Genomic DNA, 16,220 nt, shown 5'->3' on the forward strand with positions numbered 1-16,220 from the left:
AAGTCGGCCGCTTACCGACTGAGCCACCCAGGCGCCTCAATTCCTGTGGTTTTCTTCAACAATCTTTTATACATATAGCTCCCACAGCTAAAATTCTGTTTAGGTTTTCAATGAAGTGAACACTCCCTTTGTCCCTTATATTTCAGAATCAGCAACCTGAAAAAGAAAATTCTGGTTTGTTTATTTTTTAACAGCTGGGGCCAACAGAGGTGAGGATAATTAAGCCAGGAGCACCTGGGTGGTTCAGTCAGTTAACCATCCAACTCTTGATTTTGGCTCAGGTCATGATCTCACGGTTCATGGGTTCAAGTCCTCCCCCACTCATGTTCTGTCTTTCTCTGCCAAAATAAACACTTAAAAAAGGTAAGCGAGGAGCTAAATAACTGATGTTTCTCACCTTCCTAACTTAGTGCATTGGGGCAGTTACTTTGAAAATCCTTTTCCCTGTAGGATGTCATGAAGGCTGTACTGAGTCTGTGTTCCTCACTTCCCTGCTGGGTAAAGGAGTAACCCTCATTACCAGTGAACAACTTCAGGGCTCACGAGGCTTCACAAACGTGGGCCAGGGGAGGTCAGGGGAGTAGTTTCAGTTGTTTTTTCTCTGTTTGGCAAATCTGTTGTGCTTAATCAGCCTCAGGAGACAGCCATCTTGGGTGTAGTTCCTCTCCCCTTCATCAACTCCTGAGAGTCCAGAGCTGTACTCTTCAATATGTGTAGCTACTGAGAACTTGAAATATGCCTATTCCAGGTTGAGATGTGACATAAGTATAGAATACACACTGGATTTCAAAAAATAGAATGTAACTATTTCAATAATTTTTTTATGTTGATTACGTGTTGAGTGATAATGGATAAATTGGACTGAATAAGATATATTAAATTAACTTTACCTGTTATCTTCTTAAATGTGGCTATTAAAAGTTTTAAATTACACATGTGACTCATATTATACTTCAGTTGGACAGTGCTGGTCTAGAGGGAGCCCCTCCTTCCCTTGATAGTTCTAAGAGACTGACATTTTTATTTACTCAACAAATATTTACCGAGCCCTAAATGGAGTTGCTACCTGAGGGAGGCTTTCAGATCAATTTTAAAAGACTTCTGAGTAATCCCTTCAGTCTTTATAAGTATTCCTTTTCTGTGGGGGAGTCTTGTATTATAAATGAAGACTGAGCTTGCTTTTGTATTTCAATCATACAAAAACAAAAATCTTGTTACCTAAATTGCAGGGAAGAATACAAGACTAATGGAAATACAAATTCCTCATTGCTACTATGTGAAAAGATTTTGCAAAGGACTGTAATGTGAGGCAAAATATTTTTGTTTCTGCTAAGAGGAGGTAAATGGCATGAATTTACATCCTGTAACATTCATTCACTGGTATTCAAAGTGTCTAACTCTCTGGGGAAGGAACACTGGACCTTGTGATGTAGCAGAACACTGAAGTTCTTTTAAAGCATAGCTTTATGAAGGTGCATTTCAAGCCAATGAGGAAAAAGTGGACTGTTAGATGAACAGTGATGGGCCAGCTCCTGAGCCACGTGGAAAAAAACATAGCACAATCCTCACCTTATTCTTTAAAAAAAAATTTTTTTTTAATGTTTATTTATTTTTGAGAGAGAGAGAGACAGAGTGCGAGCTGGGGAGGGGCAGAAAGAAAGGGAGACACAGAATCTGAAGCAGGCTCCAGGCTCTGAGCTGTCAGCACAGAGCCCGACACGGAGCTCGAACCCACAAACTGTGAGATCATGACCTGAGCTGAAGCTGGACGCTTAACCGACGAGCCACCCAGGCGCCCCCCTCACCTTATTCTTTATGCAAATGTGCACATTGTTCAAAGATTGAGATGTAAAGAAAGAAAAAAAAGGATGGAAGGAGCCACCAAAATAGTAGGAAAAAAATAGTTTTCTTTTTAAAAATAATTATAGAATAAGACTTTTAAAGCATGATAAATTAAGATGCCATTAGTGGAAAAGATAAATTTGGCACATAAAATAAAAAGGTCTATATAACAAACATAACAACTTAAAAAACAAATTGGAGTAATATTTGTAACTTGGTGAATATATACACACACATATATATACATGCATACATGTTATATTAAAGAATGACTTAGATAATATATGAAGAACAGTCATAGATCTATAAGAAAAATACAAACAACCCAATAGAAAAATGGATAAAGTGTGATAATATGCAAATCCAAAAAACACAGATGTTTGATCTTAACAAATAGAGAAATACAAATTAAAACAGTATAATATAGTTTGTTACCTCTCCAAATAATATTTTTTAAATGATTGACAATACCCAATACCGTTAACAATGTGGAGAAACAGATACATTTTTGTTTTTAAGGTTTATTTATTTATTTTGAGAGAGATTGTGTGTGAGCAGGAGAAGAGCAGAGAGAGAGAGGGAGAGAGAGAATCCCAAGCAGTCTCCACCTTGTCAAGGCAGAGCCTGTGGGGCTGTATCTCACCAACTATGAGATCATGACCTGAGCTGAAATCAAGAGTCAGCCGCTTAACTGACTAAGCCACCCAAGCACCTCAAAACAGAGACTTCTTAATAGTCTACTGGAGGTACAGCTAAAATTTACACAATGTAGTATGTTAAATATATTGCAATAAAAAAATACACCATCGGAGGTGATGAAAATTGACCACTTTTTGGAGAGCAATTTGGTAATATCCTTCAAAAAAGTGTTTTAAGCTTATACTTCGATCTAACAATTTCATTTTTAGGAGTTTGCCCTGCAGATATGCCTGCACAAACATGCCAAGATATATTAAATGAGACATCTCTGTACAATGAAATACCATGCTGTCTCTATTGATGCAGAAAGATGAGATACTGTTATAGGAGAGAATAGTATATACCAGTTGGTTTCATTTGTGTTAAAAATTAATAAATACATATTTTACATATTTAACAATATCTACATAGAAAATATATGGAGGGATATGTTCTAAACTGTTAAACTTAGATACATCGGGGAAATGAGTTAGGGGGAGACATGTGGAAACTGGCCAAGGCCTTTCACTTATTACTTCATATTATTCTATAGTATTTCCTTTTTAAAAATCATGAACATATCTTACTTTTATAATATGTTTTTCTAAAGTTTTTATTTGTCGTAAAAGACCTATTATGTTCAAGGGATACTCTAGTGGGTTGTGAATTAGTATAGGCTCCTCCATCAGACCTACTGTTTGTATTCTCTGGTGCTCAAAAACTAACAGATACATCTGTAAAGCTTCATATCAAATAGTGACTACTCAATTTCAACGTTTATTTATTTTTGGGACAGAGAGAGACAGAGCATGAACGGGGGAAGGGCAGAGAGAGAGGGAGACACAGAATCAGAAACAGGCTCCAGGCTCTGAGCCATCAGCCCAGAGCCCGACGCGGGGCTCGAACTCACAGACCGCGAGATCGTGACCTGGCTGAAGTCGGACGCTTAACCGACTGCGCCACCCAGGCGCCCCTCAATTTCATTTTCATTAAAATTTTTTTCCTTCTTTTTAAAAAATGTAAGTTCCATCTTTTAAAAAGGTCATAATCTCTAGGAGCGCCTGGGTGGCTCAGTCGGTTGAGCATCCGACTTCGGCTCAGGGCATGATCTCACAGCTTGTGGGTTCAAGCCCCGCGTCGGGCTCTATGCTGACAGCTCAGAGCCTGGAGCTACTTTGGATTCTGTTTCTCCCTCTCTCTCTGCCCCTCCTCTGCTCGTGTTCCATCTCTCTCTCAAAAATAAATAAACGTTAAAAATTTTTTCAAAAAATCATAGTCTCTTTAGCGAAGACAGCTTCAGCCACAGATTATTTGATACTTCTTCAGCTGTCTTGTTGCTGTTGTTAGTATTATCAATATTTTGTCTGTATTTCCTTTCTCATACTTCTTTATCTTTCTGATAATATTCCATCTAAATTTTAGATTTTCCAAAAAAAAAAGACATTGCAGTTTTAAGGTTAACAAATCTCATTTGTCCCTACTTTAGCTCCAATGTACTGAATTTTACCTTGTAGGCAACCGGGTCTCATCAGATACTCCTTACCAAATGCTGGAAAGAAGGTATTTTAGGATACAAATTTATTTCGTAGGTGATAAGTGTACTCCTAAACTAAAAGGTCATGGTTAGATAAATGTCACAGAAAGTTTACACTAGTGAGCTCAAACAAACATTCATAAGTGAACATTATCAAAATTCCACTAAAAGCTGTCAGATCCTTGCTCTCCTGTTGTTGCTGAATGTTAAGGTACACTTACAATAAAAGCCTCTTTAAGTTTCTGCCTGATTTACTTAAAGCCTCTACCAAATAGTCTTAACTTTGTGCTTTTCCTTGGAACTTACAAAGGCAGCAAATAGCATTTTTAAGTACTAACCTCTGCTGCTTCAGAAGATGCCTAACGTCATTTTAAAGTATGGCAGCATTCTAGTAACAAGTATGACTGCCTGTGTGTAAAAATGAAGTGCAGGAAAAATATAATAGGTGATTTAGAGAAATAAAAATGAAAGATGTGAAATAGAAAAATGAATTATATCTGTTTAAGTGACATAATGCATTACACATGTGAGAGCTAAGAGAGACAAAAGACTAGAACTGTGGTCTTCTCTCTGCAATTTGCTGGTTCCACCACACCGCGATGGGTCTGCCTGTATGCACATACTTCTGCATGTAGACTTTATTTTTCTAAACATGCCAGTTGTGTAGCCCAGCCATTCCTCTCCTAGGCATATACCAAACATCCAGATGAGTGCTTAGTCCACCAAGAAATATGCACAAGATTATTCATGGCCGCATTGTTCTTAATAGCCAAAATTTATAGGAAGGAGGAAGTCTTCAGAAAGAGAAGGAGAAGGGACAGGAGGAGAGGTAAAGGGAACCCAAATATCAATCAACAATAGAATGCATAAATTGTAGTGTATCTGCACAATGGAATATTATATAGCACTTTAAAAAAATGACCGATTCATAGGCCATATGGATAAGTCTCAAAAAGTGTATTGTTGACTGAAAGAAGTAAAACTCAGGAAAATATAAAGAGTGTGTTATTTATAAGTCTGTTTGTAAGCTCCTTGAGGGCAGGAACCATTTGTCTGCATGTATAGATCTCCAGCTCGTAGCACATCATCCATCATGTAACAAATGATCGATGTGTATTTATTTTAGTGGAAAGATCAGTATGTATTTATTTAATGGAAAATATAGGAAAAGGTACAGGGAAAGCACCCTGTATTTTTATAATGAGAAAAACAGCAGGAAATATAGGGAATATATGTAGGACATATATTTCTTATATTTATTCCAGAGCACGGCATACAGAAACCTGAAATTTTAATTCATTTTAACTAAAGCAACACTTGGCTGGGTATGAACAGGACCATGGTAATATTTCAGACTATTTCAAAGCAGACATTACTAATGGAAGCTATGGTTTGATCCCAGAATAAATTTAACTTTGATATCAAATAGATGCAATAGTTTTTTCAATTCGTATTTTTGGCCTTAATGGGAAGGAAATCTTCTCAGTTCTTTCCCTTATTTCTTACTCAATGCAACATGAGTGCTGAGTTAATTGGTCAGATTCCAGCATGTGGATTAAGTCATGCTTTTGAGGATTTGTGCCTTGGGATCTAAATGAGCTTATAGTAGAAGAAGGCATTTTGTGACTCCTTTTCTTCTTCTGGTATTGTTGAGGTTTGGGCCACTCCCACCATAATAATTAAACATTACATTTCTTCCTTCCAGCATCTGATTTTCTTAGAGACCACCAGAAGGTGAGATGGCTAGGCCAAGGTAGGATTTGTAAGTACTGGATCTCCTGGCCAAATGCTAGTGTAATGTTATATTAAGGCCACCCTTTAATAGTACCTCATTTCTTCATTCCTAAACACGTAACACAGAGTCCTTATGATCGTCTGTCTCCTCTCTCTCCTGCCATTGATACTTCAGGCATTGATAGGTGTTAATGGTAGCATCACTGCCTATTATTCTTGAAAGTTTATCATGTGGAAAAAATCCTTGAAGTCTGAAGGAGAGGCATGCTCATGTTTGAAAAAGATGTATCCTACTAACTGTAGATCAGACAGGCCGGGTGAATTCAAGGCCCTGGGGAGCCACAGGAACAAATTGTTAATCAATTTGCAGTCATCTATGGAAGCACTGGCTACTGAGCTGCAATTAGTTAGTACAGCTTTGTGAGCAGCCAGTTGTTCCAAAGCAAGTTCACTTTGTTACATATTGACTGACAGGATTTCCATTCTTCTAATAGGACATTCTCATCAACAGGGCAAGGAGACATGGTCGTAACCATTGAGGTAGATGGAAAATAACATTTGATGGTGATATTTTATCTAAGGTTGTTTGTAAAGTGCTGAGCATGCAAAGCTGAGATAAGAAAATCCCTATTATCCTTAATATTTACCTAAATTTACCTTTAAAAAGTCCATTATTTTTTATCTTAATGTTTTTTTATGCGAGGTTAAACTATGTGCTCAATGATTTCCTATTACTGTAATATCTTGGTAAGTTATATACAGCTTATTATCATGGAAGTTTTGTGGAAACGTTTTATTCTACCTCAGGAAAAACAAATTTCATGCTCTTTCCTTTCTTGCTGGTGCTATCGGCCCAGTGCACAGCCTTTGACCCCTTGTACCCTTAATAGAGAACTTTTCAAAGAGACAAGTTAGCTTGCCAAAGGACTTGAATTTCATGTTTTACCCCCTTATGATTTAAACCATAAGTACATATGAGAAGAATTGATGCAGTGACATGACAGATAATCAAGGATGTTGGGGCTCCTGGGTGGCCCAGTCGGTTAAGCGTTCAACTTCAGCTTAGGTCATGATCTCATGGTTTGTGAGATTGAGCCCCACTTCAGGCTCTCTGCTCTCAGGGCAGAGCCCACTTCAGATCTTCTGTCTCCCCCTCTCTCTGACCCTCCCCCGTTCACGCATGTGTTCTTGCTCTCTCTCGCTCTTCTTGCTCTCTCTCAAATATAAATAAACATTTAAAAAATAAAAAAGAATGTCTACCAACTTTTTTGTGAAGTTTTCCCAAAATATACAGAAGTGGGAGATTAATTTATGTGGAAGTATATTAGTTAACATGTAATGGTTTCGTTCTTTGTCATCTCGCTTGTTTTTTACCAGACCCAAAAGTTGCCCCTTCAGTGTTCACTTGTGCTCTGAGGAAACACCTAGCCATTATTGGACAACAGAGTATTCAGGTAGACAAATGGACCCTTTTAATTGTTCTGATTTAAATTTCATCAGTGAACTGAAATTGAATCTTCATTTGTTACCGGCAGGTTTTAAAATTAGATATTCTGAATATTCTTGGAGAAAACTTTTTTTACCTTGTTGGTGTTGAATTAGAATTGTTTATTCTTTTTTTTTTAATTTTTTTTAATGTTTATTTATTTTTGAGAGAGGTAGAGAGAGATCAAGTGCAAGCGAGGGAGGGGCAGAGAGAGAGGGAGGCATAGAATCCGAAGCAGACTCCAGGCTCCAGGCTGTCAGCACAGAGCCCTACACGGGGCTCGACCTCGCAAACCATGAGATCATGACCTGAGCCGAAGTCAGATGCTCAACCTACTGAGCCACCCAACTGCCCCTAGAATTGTTTATTCTTGATTTAACATCTATTAATGACAGATCTAATGAAATGCCACTATTGAGAGAAAAGATATCCACATGGAAGAAATATAAAGAGGCTTGCAAATGCAAACTCTAAAGTGATGACATTAAATTTTAGATAAAGCTGGTTGAAAAGAAATCTCAGTGAATCCTTGAGAACTGTGTAACTGTCTTGTGTCGATTTCTTGGTTTGCAGTTTAACTCGGCAGCTAAGCAGCTGATAGAATGGGATAAGCCTCCTGGGCCAGGAGTCGATGCTGGAGAATGTACCTTGGCAGCAGCCCAGAGCAGCAATGCCCCAAAGCACTCTGACACCAAGAAGAACACCAAAAAGCGGCACTCCTTTACTTCTCTCACCATGGCCAGCAAATCCTCCCAGGCATCCCAGAACCGCCACTCCATGGAGATCAGCCCTCCTGTCCTCATCAGCTCCAGTAACCCTACGGCTGCCGCGCGGATCAGTGAACTCTCTGGCCTTTCCTGCAGTGCCCCTTCTCAGGTAAATCATCCAAAAGGCGTGAACAGAGCTCAGGTACAAAATGATCTATTCACAAACATGTTTGTTCACTAGCTAAACAAGACTGCTTGTTTTTGCCTTCAGAAGATAGTAGCTTTCCTGAGATGTAATAAAGATTTTCTCCATTCTGTAGGTAGAAAAATGGAGAAGAGAAAACTAACTTGAGTGTATTAACCTGAACTTACTCAGTCATTTTCAAAGGAAGGATCAGAAATTACAAAATGATTTACATACTTAGTTTCAAGCAACTGCTCAGTTTTACAGAACTTCCTCACAAGGCTGCTCTGGGAGATCTTGCCAACTAAAACTTTATCTTCATCCAAACTAAAGATGCTGTGGTTGAAACCCATAGTTGACAGTTGCCTGCATCCATCTAATTTACCCCGACATTCAGGCTTCCCAGTAAGAGCTATAGAGAAAAAAGAAAGGACGTGAAAAAGCATTTAATTTAAGTTAGAAATTGGCCTAGCTTTTTTAAAAAGCTTATTAGTTCATCAAGGCTTTGGACTATCTTAAGAAATTGCTGCACATTATTCTTGTGTTAATAAAAATACACAAGATGATTGGAAACATTCATTCATTCAGCAGGCATTTATTGAGTGCCTTATTTTTAGAACCTTCTAGGCACCATGTATGCTTCTTTGTTAGGCCTTAATTCTGGACTGCAAAATGAGCCTAACTGTTACCTGCCTAATTCACAGGGCTGCTGTAATTATCCAGTTAGATGACCACTATATTTTCCTCAACTCAAAGGTCAGAGAGCCCGGTCCAAAGTAGCCTGTCACAAGTAGGAGAAATTTCTTTCAAATCTCATATTTAGTTGTTAAAATTCATGCAGATGTTACGTTCTACTTTATAATATAGCTGTAGTGTTTTTCAAAAAATACAAAACTAAATTATTTTCCTTTAAACAAAGAAACACGTACACACAGGGTCCTGGTCCTCAGAAAGTTTACAGTTTAATAAGTGCCTGTTGTGAGCCACAGAATAAAAATTTACAACATAGTTTCTGGTATTCCTTGCCAATTTTATTAAAAATTATGTTCTCTCGGCCTCATTTATTTGACCTCACTCCTTTAGATTCATCCTGCATGTTGCGAGTTAAATGCATTCACTTTCTGAATGGGATTGTGGTTCACTGGTAGTTTTTAGGTGGTGGGGCCATGAAACTTTTGATCTTTTGAGGGAACTGGTACACACACACACACAGACAAAGCCTACTAGAACACGAGTATGATGAGGACAGACATCTTTGTTGTGGTCACCGATGTATTCCAAATGTCAGACATACAGTAAACACTCAATAAATATTTATTGAATGAGGCGTCCCTTGAAAATGGGTAGAGAGGAGAGCTATGTTACTTTACATGTAACTAATTATATCCATGTGAAAAATAGACATGGATTATAGATTGGAGTAAGAAGTACCAAGTGAGATTACTCTGGAAAGGTTCAAAAGATTTTTGAATAAGGTTCTGACAGAGGGGTCTAGTAAAGCTGGCCATTCACTAACAGAAAATTGGATCATTTGACTGCGTTTTTTATTTTGTGACCTAGCAACATTTGTACAATGATGTTTTGTTTAAAAAAAAAAAAAAAAAAAGATAAGTTTCTGGTAAGAATAGTGGCAACTCAGAATAGGAATAGCTTTAAAAAAATAGACAGTAATCTTTTGGCACTAGACAAAATTAAAAGAGAAAGGGAGGATAAAGCTCGAGTTTATATCTTTTGTAGAGAACTCGGCAGTCAGGTGTGAGCATGTCTGACGGTGCCACACCAGAGCTGGGAATGAAGACTATAAAAGTAGAGCTATTTTTGTTTTGGTTGGAGTAGCTTAGGAAACAAGGCTCTTTCTGTGTTCCATTAAAACAGTTTCCCCTTCAACCATTCCACCCCTCCTCCCATATTCTAATTCATTCTGTTTTCAGTGGTAATATGTTGCCTCAGGGAGAAGTGATTTCAAGAAGACGATGGGAGATGTTTCAAGTGCTGCCTGGCTTCTCTGGCTCAGGTTTACAGAAAACACTACTTGTCTAGCATAGTGTGTGCATTGGAGGGAACTACAGTCTATAGTAAAGCAATGGGTGTGTGTAGCATAGCAGGAGTGTGTGACAGGCAGACACTCTCCTGACTGTGGAGATCAGCGGATATGGGAAGATGGCTCATGTGAGACTCTTTGAAATAGGACTGTCCTTTTCCTCTGCCTTGCAAAGGACCGATCAGGAGATGTGACTCCTCCTGCTATGGCCCATTTCTTTTTCTTTTTCTTTTTCTTTTAGTTTTTTTTTTCTTTTCCTTTTCCTTTTCCTTTTTTACAGAGCTGAGGAAAAGGATGTTTTAACATCTTGGTCCACTTTTTGTCTTGCTTTTCCTTAATTAGGTTTGGTTGCACTTAGAAAATCTAAAGGAAGGAGCCTAAGAAGTGAGCGTTCATTTTTCTCTCACCTGAACAGAATACACATATAGGCAGTCAGTGCTGGTGTGATGTGCTTTTCAGCTTACCTTTCCCCCATATGGGTAGAACATTATCCTCCTGTTTCTATACGGAATTTAGAGATCTCACCAGGACATCCCAAGTTCCAGGCAACAGGATGGGGAAATAGAAGAAAGGAGTAAAGGGCTGGCTTGCTATTATATATGGTGACTATTGAGTGAAGGCTGAACTTTCAAATACATAAACTAGAAGATTATTTATAGACTGTGCTGTCTAGGTGGGTCACCAGAACAGATGTGCACAGATATCTGTGATTGACATCTGTAAAAGCACATGATGCTACAAGCAACTAAGACATTTTATCTTTCTCTGGCCACACTCAAGATATTTTTTGGCCTCTGCCAGCTGGAGGAATGATTCATGATATTAAGTGGTTTTGTGGCATATTTGTATTGTCAGTGGCTTCAGGGGAAGCCAGAGATGCACCCACTCATTTGCATTTGCTTACCCCACCTCTTTCCCCCCCTTCACAGAGCCCCTTCTTGTAGAGGAGCCCAACTAATTTGCAGTTCCATGAGGAAAAGAACAGCAGAAAGTCACTCTGTCCCTATTCAGGACATTTATTCTGGGCATGCTCACCTTCAGGCAATTTACTTCTGCTGCTTCTGCTTTTAATCATTCTTTGGTGACTTTTATCTCTTCCTTTACTCAAATACTAGGAGTGGCCCTGTGTTCGCTGGTGCTTGCAGGAGTCTCAATGTTTAGTGCTTCACTTCCATGACTATGACGGTGGACACATTAGGGGGGCTCTGGTCCAGCTCATATAGGGGGGTGAAGTGTCTTGTCTAAGACCATGAGCTCATTAGCAGTTAATTATCTTGACTCCCAGTCTGCAGCTCTTAGACAAAAACATTGGTCAGTCATGAGATCTTTCTTAGATATTTGTAGGGTTGGGCCCAGGAAGCTGTATTTTGATTCCATGATAATGGCATGCACTTTGAAGTGAGCTTCATTGTATCTTCTCAAAAAAAACTCTTATGTAGTGCCAACTTACAAATGTCCTTGGGTTATGTATATAAACAGATTTATTGGTTAAAACAGCTGAAGACCATTGGATTTTATCCTAGAATGAAAATCAGTGTGCTTCCCATTAGAAATTGATTGATAATAGACTTTGGTTCACAGGAGAGACAAAAGAAGGGTTTGGGGAGAAACTCTTGTTAGGGCATCCCTTAGATCTGCTAAGTTTAAGCCTCCAGTTCGATCAATGTGTGAGCTAACAGGCACAGATGTGATTTTAAAAGGATGTGGATTCCATATATAACACAGATTTATTGGTGAAAATAAATTGTATGCTGTGATGCTGTTTATCCCTGGCCTTGGCAGGGCCTAACCTAAGCAGGAAACTCAAAATTTCCTTCAGGCCCTCTGGGAACTAATCTCTGAGCTTTTCTTTGTCCTGATAATCTTTTTCTCAACATATGGGAATTGAGGGAAGTATGTTTGGGATTAAGTTTTTATTACAAAAGGCCTAGCGTTTTGGGTGTATCGTTTCCTTGGGGGAAACAAGGTACCAGCCAACCACATTCCTTTAACAGTGGAAGAAAACCATCCCATTTGTTCAGGCCCACACGCCTACTCCTGCCTGCATTCTGCAGTTGGACCTGATACGCAGCTTGAGTGAAATTGATCGAGTAACTGAACACAGGCAATGAAATGACCTGAATAACTCAATTTCTTTCTAGTAAATTAATCTTGGATAGTATCATGGATAAGACACCTTTGAAAACAGCTAATTTGGCTTGACATTGTTCCTTTAAAGGTTTTATAAATAATTACCTGCTCTAGGCATGTCTAGGCAGCTGCATTTTAATTATGCATCCCCACTGAAAAGTAGAAGTCATGAAAAATGATCCTGAGAATAACAAAATACCTTAAGCACTTCACATAGATTTACATATTGATAGACAGGTGAGTGTTCAGCCATGACCTACCTTAATAGGATCTTCAGGGAAATTGCTAGTGGGCTAAGCAAGCAGCCGACTAACCATCTGAAAGGTCAGTTTGGTTCACAGTAGCCTCCCAAGTTATGAAAGCCAGCAGCAGTTGAATTCTGTATGTAAATCAGCAGTGGCCAATATTATCACATTACCTCCCAGTTCCGAATACAAATTAGGTAATCAGTAAATGTGGATTGAATAAGCTGCAAGAGATTCTGCCTTCCCCCAAATACTAGAAACCACAGATTTTTTTAAAATTATGATTTGCCTCCCCAAGGTTCAGCCAGTAATCTGTTGTATTAAATGTAGTTGTCTTTTAATTAACTTTTCTTTTTCTTGGCAGGTTCATATAAGTACCACCGGGTTAATTGTGACCCCACCCCCCAGCAGCCCAGTGACAACTGGCCCCTCGTTCACTTTCCCATCAGATGTTCCCTACCCAGCTGCCCTTGGAGTGAGTACAGCTTCTCTATCTCTGTCTCTCTCTCAGGTATTTAGTGACGTTAATCTGGCACATCCCACCTCCTAACACCTGCAGTTTACATTGACACTTGCTGGGTGGAGGTGGATCTCTTTCATCTATTATCTCTGCTGATCTTACAGAAAAAATTAGAAAGCCTCTTGCCTACAGCCTGCAAAATGTTTAACAGTGATCAGTGGCCTGAAGGCATTAGAAGAGATCTATAAAATGCTTTCCATTTTCATTAAAGTCCAGCCTGATTTCCTGAAGGCTTAACCTAAAATTTCTTTTTCATTTCTTTTGAGTTTCTAGAAGACTTCACTTATTTCCTACAAAGACAGGTTTATAGAAATACTGAGGAAACCAGGATCCCGAAGGCTAAATGGTTTACCTTGAGTCACGTGGTGTGTCAATTCCAAATCTCTCCATTTATGATTCACCTTTTAGTAGGTTGTCTTCCACTGCAGTAGCTGCCGCTCTGGCTGCCGAACGTAACTGCTGTCTTGGAAGGCTCGCTCAGATTGTGTTGATTTTCCTTCTGAACACCTAGCATCCTACAGAGTCCAAACACTTATTGCTTTAAAACATCCTCACAAGAGAAATTAATAGGAGAAATGAGGGCAGCCAAGGGAGATAGACACTAAGAAGAACACTATGGAGAGAAAGTTAAAAGGGAAGAAACAAGCAAATTCAGCCTTAGAAAGCAGAAACACAATAGTTTCCTGAACTTGCAGGCAATTGAACTACAAGGAACCAGCAATTGTGAGTCATCTCTCATCCAGTCCTGTGCCTTGGCTTATGCTTTCACACTCTTTCTTCCAGTGCTGAGTTGAATGAGAATAGAAAAGATCACTAAATCAGATCTCCCCAGTGGGCCCCACTCCCGTAAATTGCTTTACAGAGTCTTACTGGTTGTGATGCTCTTGGAGAAACAGTGTGGCCCGATGGTGGGGACACAGACCTAGGTTGGAAGCCCACCTCAGTCACTTCTTTGTTTACGTGACCATGAAAAGTTACTCAGCGTCTTTAAGCTTCAGTGTCCCTACCTGTAAAATGACACAACTATTTTCTGCTTTGGAGAGTTAGCACCATGCCAAGACTATAGTCAGGGATGACTGTTATTGATCTCATTATTGGTCTCTATTGAGGACCCTTGCAAGGCAGGCCTGTGGCATGTGCCACTGGTTTGTTCTCAGAATGCCTTGGAGGGCCTGGTTTGTTGGGTTATGGTTTCTCTGCTCTCTGTACCAGGAATAGTGAGACTTCTAGGCAGCTGGTTTGTTTTTAGGTTGTGGATTTTATATATGCTGTAAAGATTATGTTTCCTTCTGCTAGAATGCTTGGAGCCAAATCTGTACCCCCCTCCAACAAAGACCTCACAACATATTAGTACATTAGTCAAGATGTTTGCTCCGTCTAGTTTTATTGTCCTCATTTTCCTTTTGCCTCATTTTGCTTTGAAACAAGGTGGATATAAATAAACGTGGAGTTATTACCTAGCTTGACTTAGACGTTAGAAAACTTTTTATAGAGTTAACCATGTTCTTGTATTTAAATGGAAGTTAATAATGTTCTGGTTAGAGGTTAAAGTTGTATTTTTTTTTTAAATGTTCCCAGAACGATTACACTTCTTTGATAGCACCACTGCTTGGTGCAGGAAAGGTTGTGCTGATTCTTCTGGGGAGAAGATGAAATTCATTTAACTTTTATTGATATGTGGTTTCCATGAGATTCTGTTAGCCCTGGGTGTTTTGACCAGAGCCAAGTTCCATAATCATCCTGCCCTCTCATCTCCAGAGAAGACTCTCTCCTTTCCCTCCTTCTCTTCTCACCCCAATACATACACAACCACTTGGTATTTCCCTTTCCAGATGACTACTTCACATGGAAAAATTCTAACATAATTTCTTAAGGGAAAAAGACTGCCTTTTCTGATCTTAGAAAAATTAATTAGTGGAAAAGACATAGAGCTGGCTGAATTTCATCCCTTATGGGCTGAAAATTTTACAGTGTAATAAGTAAATGGCCAGTTGCTCTAAACTGGAGGCAACTCTAGGGCAAATCAATGGGACGGGTCACAGGAGAACATGAATATACAAAAATTAATTTACATTCAACCATTTCATCCTAGGATTATATAAGAAAGCCTGCATGTTAAGCAAGCGAAAGGTTTATTAAACAGTATGTCTACTGTGCCAATTCCATTTAATGAAAAACTAATTATAAACAGATCTGTCTGTCATCCCAGGAGATGTCTAGATCTCAAAGTCCCTGGTAGGTTGGCAGAAAGGTTTTGGATTTAATATGTTAGGTTTAAATGAGAAAAAAATCTCAGTAGCATGTACCCTCTGTATCTTACATTAATCATGGCAAGTATCTTATTTAAAATTTGAAATATTTTCTAAGACATAGAGCACCATCACAGCAATATTGTATGCAGCTTGGTAGAGAGAAAACTATGCTTTTCATGGTGTGGATTTATTAGGTAATAAATGCCAACACTAGAATAGGAAATGAAAATTATTTCTAGTATTTTTATTATGAATTGAGACTTTCTAATCTTTCATGCAGAATGAACTTAGGATCATACTGTCCTATACATTTCACATGTAACAGTTAAAATGTTAGATATCTAATATTAGGAGCAAAACTGGCATTACATCTATCTAATTCAGACATCAGGATGTTAATAGTAGTGAGGGCTTTTTCCACAACTAATTTTGGGAAGGGAGGAGGGTGAGGATCTATGTTAGTCTTGTATTTTCTGCACAAGGGCAGAAAAACTTTCAAATAAGTGATTAATAATCCCTGATCCTCTGTACCAGCTGAGAGGTGTTTAGCTGCAAGATGTCGTGAATTAGGCAGGTCAATAAAGGCCAATACAGCCTGTGACCAACTTATAAACAGATTGCATTCCAAAAATATGTAACCCTGACTAAAAAAATTGTACACATAACACACATAGTGTGTGTCTGTGTGTATATTTAAAGAAGCAAATTAAATGATGTCTGGTTCTCAGGATAGCCAATATGTAATTAGTCCATTGGAGCCCATGATGGAAGGCTCAGCAGGACTTACTGATCCACGGGATCAGGGACGGGCTCTGCAAAGAGGGGAATGAAACTACCATGTCAATAGTTTGAGAGGGACAAGTTGAG

The 16,220-nt window shown here is 38.8% G+C and overlaps 1 protein-coding gene across 3 annotated transcripts in view; it reads left to right on the plus strand.

Moving 5' to 3' along the window:
* The window catches only part of SH3RF1 (SH3 domain containing ring finger 1), a 181,818-nt gene that overhangs the window by 134,246 nt on the left and 31,352 nt on the right, over window positions 1-16,220 (plus strand). For 2 of the 3 annotated variants that reach the window (XM_023252683.2, XM_045055690.1), the window contains exons 5-6: window positions 7,848-8,150; window positions 12,946-13,056. In XM_023252683.2, coding sequence (XP_023108451.2) covers window positions 7,848-8,150; window positions 12,946-13,056 — 414 coding nt within the window. The remainder of the gene's footprint in view (window positions 1-7,847; window positions 8,151-12,945; window positions 13,057-16,220) is intronic. The other variant, XM_045055691.1, reaches the window with a different exon arrangement.

This window comes from Felis catus, chromosome B1 (genome assembly GCF_018350175.1).
Source record: "Felis catus isolate Fca126 chromosome B1, F.catus_Fca126_mat1.0, whole genome shotgun sequence".
NCBI classification, from domain to species: Eukaryota; Metazoa; Chordata; class Mammalia; order Carnivora; family Felidae; genus Felis; species Felis catus.